The following is an 8,324-nucleotide window of genomic DNA, read 5'->3' as shown; positions in this document are numbered from 1 at the left end:
ATTATAATGGTGGCCATAAATAAAGATCATTGTTAACGGCTGTTGTTTTGCAACAATGGACAATATTTTTTGCCCTTATTTTTACACTGTGGGAACATAGCCTATGTGCATGTGAATGGACCCATAGGCTATGTTCACAAAACATTTTTCCTCTCCGTTTAAAATTACGTCTGTCATTTTGAGCATAAAATGACGTCCGTCATTTCGCTGTTTGGCCACCCGTCAGTGCAATGACGGCTGTTGGTACATTATTCTAGATTAGGTGGACTAATTGCCCTTTGGATGTGTCTTTAATTGAAAAGTCCATTGAATTTAATTTAAAAAATGGTGAAAGGATGTCGAAAAAAGAAAACCTGTGTGTGAACAACTTAGAAAAATAACCTCGCTGTTTGCAATAGTCGTCCAAAAATGATTGACATGATCATTATTTTGACATCTGCGCAAACGTCTGTCATTTTCATACACTGTGAGCAGTAGATGTCCGTCATTCCATTGACTTCAATGCATTGCATTGAAGTCAATTACACCACGGCAATAACAGACGTCTTCTTAAAAAGAAAACGTGGAAGCCTTTGCTTTTTTTTGGAAGTTGTGTGAACCTAGCCTAAGACAGTATTATACACACATATTTAAAAAAAAAACAAATCTGTCAACAACACCGTTCATACATTTAACAGCAAATAACGGCCATTATTTCAAAACAATGGACGGCAAAAGCTGCACTTATTATAAAAATAGTAAAAAGGATATTGAATTTAAAATATAAACATACTTTAGTTTTATTTTTACATTAGGTGCCAGTATAGTTAATGTTAACTATATATATTATAACTTTAAAAATCTAAACCAACAGTAGATGTGATATAAAGCAAGTTTGCAATTTAAATTCCTTTTTAAAAAAAAAAAAAAAAAAAAGAAAGCTATACTTACTATTATCCAGGTTCAGGCTTCTGAAGGCAGAATGCTTTTTGGTATTGTGCTGGTAGAAATATTAAAAAAAGGAGACTAAAAGCAGGAAGTCCCGGTCATCTGCACTTGCAGAGAAGGCATTCATGTGATTGACAGACACCGTGACACGTTACTTTCTGCAAACTTGCTTTATATCACATCCGCTGTTGATTTAGATTTTGAAAGGACAGGGACACTTTAAAGAAGGTGCACTTTCAGATAACTTTTAAAACCTTCTGCTATATAAAATGCAGATTTTAAAAATGCAATAATGAATAAAAACAAGAAAAATCATATTCTTAAATAAAATAAAAAGTATACACACAAATGTTCTCACATATTTACATAATTTTTTTTTTTTTTTAGCAATATTCATATATGAACCGGATATGGTGAAACATTATAAGATTAATTTATCAAGGTTAACTCAAGAGCCTGCACAATATACAGTATTTATCCGACAAATATGTGAATATTATATACTTTGTTCCCAAATATTAAAAAGAACACAAGCTCAGGGTAATAGAAATGATAAAAAGAGAGGTCTGCCAGCTGCATTCTTGTAGGTGCTTCACTTCCAAGGCCGTAATTACAAAGCATTGTGGCATCTCATTTATCCACAGCTATACCACAGTTATCAGCAGCTAACACACCAGAAGCCCACTGCTTCATTTCTTCCTCAATAGGATGTAGCTACTTGGTGTCTCTTGTCAATTCTTGTCAGTATCGTAGTACAGAGACGAGAAATGCATACTTGGTATATGCCAAGTATATTGCATACTGCTACACGACTCCCAATATGTTAGATGAATGTAGAAACCTTATGACTAACTCTGCTACAGACAGGAAAGTTCAGGCTGTAGTCCAGATAAGCTTCCTACTTATAACAGATCAAGACGAACAAGTATATACTACTGCTTCGCATTGAAGAACTATCCCTATGCCTCTGACATGAAAGTATCAAGTACATGTTTCTTATTGTTTGTATGGATTTATTTCTGTTACTTTAAGATTTTTTATACGTGTAAGTAATGAACATTGTACAAAATTATTACCATATGTCAACAGTTGTAAAAAGTTGGCTGTAATATGTATTTGTCATGGTTCAGAGTTTATTCTGATATAAAATGCACAGGTTAGTTATTTGGGATTAGAGCAAGGAATAGATCACTTTAAAATAAATTAATAAATATATTTAAGTAAAGCTTAACAATATACTGCTTTTGCCAAAAAGATGAGCTCTCTTCGTATCATGAATGGGTTGGCCGGTGAGGTCGCTGTTCCACTTAAGAATTTACAGCCAGACAAAAGATGTGGGAAAGCCTCTTCACTTGTTAAATCTGGATACAAAATAATAAAAAAAAAACACCTAACAACAGCTGTTGCTACGTGTTGTTTAATTTCAAGCTTTTTTTTTTTAAGCTAAAATGCTCGCCAATAAGAAACATTAACCCTTTCTAACCATCACAGCCTTAATAAGTAATGTATATTAATTATGAATGAAATAAGTAGCAACAAAAACAGATCATATATATATATATATATATATATATATATATATATATATCACTCATGCTGGGGTCCCTGCTGGATAACCCACCTTACCTGGTTTAGTCATGTGAGAAGATGCTGCTTAAGATACCATTAATCCTTCAAGGATTTGTAGTGATTTTCTTCTTTTTTCTGCTTTCTGCTTTTTTTTTGGCCACAGTGTCCATTATTACTCCTGACTGGTGTCTGGTAAGAATGTGAGCAATGCTTTCGTTGCATAGCATCTCTTTATTATACTTTAGCAATACACATGTCCTACATGCCTGGTGATTTGCACACTACTAACACTAACATTTTCTGCATAATTCAGGTTTAACATTTCACACGCCTTTCACTTGTAATGTTTTTTCCAACATCAAACTGCTGTTAATGTAGCTGGCAAGTAACCCACTTGGAGTAACTTTAAATACTTGAAACATTTTAAAAATGTGGATGTTCAGCAAACTGTATCTTCATAGACTTTATAATTCATAGAAATAAATTACGAACCAATTATTAAAAAAAACTAAATAATAAAAATGTGCTTTTTTTAGCAGAGACATTGCTAAGCCATGCCCCTTGGGAATATGTCCTGGGGATCCTATTTAGTGTAGCCACGTAACCATTTTAAATGCATTCTCCACAAAAGACATTTATGATAATTCTCCACCCCACCCCCAAATCAGGAGACCAGTGGTCATTTGACCTGTCGTGTAAGCCAATGAGCAACCATGCATCCAGGCGGAGTTTAAAAGGATAGAAGGCCACAAGTAAAGTTCACCAAATCTAAAATGCCACAGAAAACTCTTCATATCTTCCCATAAAAATTTTAGAAATTTTTTAGAAATTTCAGAAATTTCATAAAGAAACATATATAGGTTTATTCCATTGTGTATAGTATTATTTGAAATTATTGTACACACATGATTACTTTCCTCTAGAAGCAGAACAAGAGCAGTCAATGTGAGTACGTGGGATTTAACCGGAATACCACTTACAACATATGGACAATCATGGGTTATAAGGGCGCTATGTTTTTTCTAACACTATATAATCCCTTTAAGAGCCTCATACCATTCATACAAAGTGAAAAATACAGTACAAGGGGGAAACGGGATCCTTCTCCGTACAGCACTGTGCGTCAGCTCTTGATCAGGAAACTGCAACGAATGATGGTGTCAGCAGAGGGTTCTGCATCTGCAACCAATGTAATGTAACTATATTAAAGCAATGGATTAGAAAGAAAAAGAAAGTGGAAAATAATTATGGCATTATTCAGTGTTAAAGGAGAACCCAGGACAGGGACCATTTTTTCAGAACACCCAAAGAGGGGTTGGGTGAAAAAATAACATCCACTTACCTCCCCAGCTCCAGCACTGCCGCCCACATTCAGATGCTCAAGTCCCCAATGTCCGGCTGCTTCCTGGTCTTCAGACAGGGCTCGTGTGAACCCGCTTTGGTACTCAACTGGTTTGGCTTTGGGCCACACCAAAGAGCGGAGTCTAAGTACTGGACTTCTCTGGCTAAAGGAAATCAGGTTGCTCCACATGTATGGTCCCTGTGTGAGCAGCAGCTGCTTCCCAAGAACCAGACAGTGTAAGGCACTGGAGAAGAGGCCAAGCAAACGTGGTCTGCAGGCTGTCTTAACAATAGGAGAGTCAACGCAGTACCAGAGACAGATCAGACAATCCAAGTCAACAACAGGAGAGGCACACAGTACAGGCAGGGGGCAGACAGGAGTCATAATCAGAAGAACAGGCATCAGAAGAACAGATACATGAAGCATCTCAGACTGGCAAACAGACTGACAGCTTTACTTGAGATGCATAAATGCAACAATGCTCAGGCAGAGAAGAGCAAATTGAGCTAGTTTAAATAGGTGAAGGTGGCTCTGGATTGGCAGGTGGCCACATACATACCCTAGTGGCCAGAGGAGTCATTGCAGCAGGGACCAGAAGGAGAAAGAAGATTCTAGAAGGCACAAGAGCGAACAGGCCTCAGATCAACATAGAGCACAGCAGTAGATTGAACAGGAGCAGGACCTTGATGGTGCCACCAAAGGTAAGTAACAGATCGCCATTGTGTGGCGCTCAGTGGCATTACAACTCCCTTCTGCAATATGTATTCAATTCCCACTCCAAAAGCAGGGGGGGGATCTCTGTGGGTTAAGTTTTCTCCCTCAAATTGTTGCATAGGATGGTGCCAATATATAATCTACATTTGAGAGATTTTGGATAAGATCTCCAGAGTCCACATGAATATGCATTACATAAAATTTGTAAGCCAAATTAAGATACATAGATACTGCATAGCACAGACTGAACACCTAACAAATTAAAATGAGTTATTTCCACTACATCAACTCATGGGTATAACTATACAGTTGTAATGATCAACATTCTTCTCACAGTAGATTGGCGCCATGCCCACCTCCCACTAACAAAAATCACATTAATCAGCCCAAGTGAGAAAACCATTAAAGGCTTCATTTACATGATATACATGCAAGGCACAATATGTAATTATTTTGTGGAAGAGAGAACTGACAAAAAAAGTTAATGCACATTTTTGTCCTTTTAAGGCAGGAAATATTCACAGTTTAAAAGAGAAGGACACATAGAAATGGACATTTACTAAATTGTTGCATTAACCTCATGGCATTATTACTTAAAATCCTAACATAAAAGACACATTTGAAAGCGCAATGACAATAACACAATATCCTTGCCTCTGAAAAACATTCAAGACTTTAGTGAATTATGCACATCTGCACATATTTCCTTTGTATGTGCTATATTAGAAAGGTAAGGGCCAAGGAAGAAGAAAATTCCTGTTCTATTTTCATGTCACTTGAATAGGTCACATACGATGAAGGACAAGGCTTCATTTTTTCTTCTAAATGACTGATGTCATGTTTAAAAGACATAACTTTCACTTACAAACACTTAAAAACATTGCAGAGAAAAATCGTTTTTGTTTGTATTTGCGTTTTGTTAAAAAAGAAAAAGAAATAATTTTTGCGAAATGCGGATTTAGTTGTGAATAGCCTTGATACAAATAATGATCAAAAGAAAACTGCGGAGTTTTGTAATGAGAATAAGGGCAAATCACTCATGTAGGTAAATCTATGTTGTAGCTTCACATATGGAAGAAAGCCTATATAATGCGTTCACTGTTCAGGCTTCTCGTGACAATCGCAAGAAACAGCTGAAATAATAGGAAGCACATTGAATATGATAAAATTGTAATGTAACAATATAATATGAAAATGATGGAATGTGCATTCATAACTCAGCGCTCAGAGACTTTGTTATTGGAGGTTTTAAAATAGGAAAAAAAATTGTAAAGAGTGTAAAATAAGTTAGTGCAGTGATAATGGCAGAGGTTTCCATACACGTGAGTGACTGTAAGCTTTGTACATTGCAGCTGTACATGTTGGTGTTATTGGTTTTGTTGTTGATGTTGGAAATAAATGTAAAAGTCCAATTTAAATACCCTATTAGTTCATTTGCATGTAGTAGTTTAGCTTTATAATCAGGAACATTAGTGTACCTATCTTTGCTTGAGGAAAGCCAATGGCCACTATGTACATTACATAGGTGGACCAATGATTCCTTTAGTATCCAGCCTATTTAGAGCCTTAAAGACTCGTTTAGTTTATGTATTAATTTTGGGTAAGTTAAGCATATACTATGGCAGTTGATTGCCACAGCTACCTGCCTTCATGCAACTCATTAGACAACACAAAAGCTTATTTCCACTATACCAGACAACTGAAAACTATGGCTATGTTACCACTTTGTAATAATATCGGGGAAGACAACCATCTTGTAACACAGACAGACACTTATAATGAATGCCTTCCATCGTTGTTATCATTATAAAGTGGAAACTTAGCCACTTGGTGAATTTTACAGTTAGTGTTCATTGAGAGCTTGTCAATAAATGGTAACTGTATATTAATGAAATATTTGGTTTGAGTTCTTTCTCCTGTGTAGCTTTGAGTCAATCAAGTCAAAATAATACTTACAATTTGGTAGATGGTAAATAAATTGCTTAGTTCGAGGTTATATCCATTGACTCATGCATCAAAAAAAAATTAAATAATACCTCCACACCAGGAACACATTTTACCAACATATAGTGACTTGCAGCTTGACAGGTATACCCATCACCCATCATTAAGAGGTTAAAGCAGACATAAAACAGACTGGCACCTTTTTTAAACTGCCACCGAGTTTTTGGGCACAGCTCCGATGATGAAACCCCCTCTCCTCTGTGACTTGGCTTCATTAGACTTAATGGAGCCGAGTAACAAAGGGGAGGAGAGATCGTCACACTAGGGGCCGGCGGGCCTGCCTCCAGTGCTTCATGCCCGGCCAGTTCTCGGTAATAGAGCGGTGCCGTGTGGGGGAACTGGGCAACAGTTTAAAAAAAGGACAGTGGCACCGGCATACCCGCGATGGTGCTGGTCTGTTCTTGTAAAAAAAAAAAAAGCAATGTACCTAGTAGTACATTCACTTTAAGATGGTCATACATTTTTAAGTCAGCAAACATATTTATTTCAGATCAGCCAAAAATCTTTCAACAGAATTTAAAAAGTTGCCCATGAATTTTTTAAAATGAATGTGCTTATGGAGGTGGTAATTATAAAAAAAGACTTGCTTTGCTTGCACTGGACAAGCAGAGTGGGGAAAGGGAAGGTCAGTAAAGCCTGAGCATATTCATTAAAAAAATGTATAATCTTTTTAAGGCTAGATTACCACATCATTAAAATGACGACCATTTTTATTGGCTGTCATTTAATGGCAAATAGAGGACTTCATTTGGTGGCTGTCCAAAAAAACTGCGTGTGAACATAGCCTTATGTTTCTATGACAAGATTTTATTAGGAAAAGGCAGCCGTCTATTAATAATGACGGCCACAAATAATGTTCCCTATCATTATTATCACCGCCTGGGAATATGGCCTTCATCTGTATAGCAGCTTTTAGAGTTGAGGTCAACAAGTTTATTTTTTATTAGCCAAAAAAAATTCAATTTGTGTTAACTGAAAATTTCTTTAGTAAGTTGCATTCTTCAACAAAAACATCAATTTAATTAATCAGTTATATCCATTTTCTGATTCTATACATATAAATATTTCAGCTTTTGAGAGTGTTCAAAGTTTTCAAAGTTTCCTTTTTACTGTAAACCTTTACCAACATTCTTTTCTCAAGTTTTTTTTTCCCCATTTCATTGCTTTATGCGGTAGTAACCATTAGATAATTGAGGCCATCCACATTTCTTCCTTCTGTAAGGGTTAATGGACCAGTTTCTTCTAAAGCTGAACCCACAACACTGGCATCTGTATATGAAAAAGTAAACTCTTATCACACATTTATCAAGTTAATGGCCAAAGGAAGCGATCTGATCTGAAATTCAAGCTGTGTGATGTAAAATAAGACAGGTTAAAACTTAAGTATATTGGCAAGTGAATAAATGTAAGCTACTGGAATTTAAGTAATATTAATATGTGACTTTCATACATAAGGCCATGTTCACACAACGTATAGTTTCGTAAAAGTACGGCCGTTGTTGCAATCGGCAACAAGGGCCGCACTTTAACAAAAATATATGTTACCTTGTCGTCTATGGAATCCCGGCCTAGAGCGTATACACATTGGGGGACATTTATCAAGTCAAAAAGGCTTATTTGTCAGCGAAAAATGCCCAGATGCAAATAAATTTATTCGCAAATGGCCATTTTCTGCCCGGTAGCCAGGGGGGCGGGGATGTGGACTCTGGATCCGCTTAATTCATAATTTTACTCGCAAAAAAATGAACAGGCACATTGGTGCGCACGG

The 8,324-nt window shown here is 36.4% G+C and overlaps 1 protein-coding gene across 3 annotated transcripts in view; it reads right to left on the bottom strand.

Annotated features, from left to right (window-relative positions):
- Positions 1-2,475: 2,475 nt before the first annotated feature.
- ROS1 (ROS proto-oncogene 1, receptor tyrosine kinase) overlaps positions 2,476-8,324 on the bottom strand; it is a 114,400-nt gene continuing 108,551 nt past the window's right edge. For 2 of the 3 annotated variants that reach the window (XM_069974929.1, XM_069974930.1), the window contains exon 41: positions 5,482-7,825. In XM_069974929.1, coding sequence (XP_069831030.1) covers positions 7,722-7,825 — 104 coding nt within the window. In that variant the 3' untranslated portion in view covers positions 5,482-7,721. Of the gene's footprint in view, positions 3,676-4,397; positions 4,450-5,481; positions 7,826-8,324 lie in introns of those variants that run through there. The other variant, XM_069974931.1, reaches the window with a different exon arrangement.

The sequence above is a fragment of the Dendropsophus ebraccatus genome, chromosome 6 (genome assembly GCF_027789765.1).
Source record: "Dendropsophus ebraccatus isolate aDenEbr1 chromosome 6, aDenEbr1.pat, whole genome shotgun sequence".
NCBI classification, from domain to species: Eukaryota; Metazoa; Chordata; class Amphibia; order Anura; family Hylidae; genus Dendropsophus; species Dendropsophus ebraccatus.
This window is presented reverse-complemented; position numbering and strand designations above follow the sequence as displayed.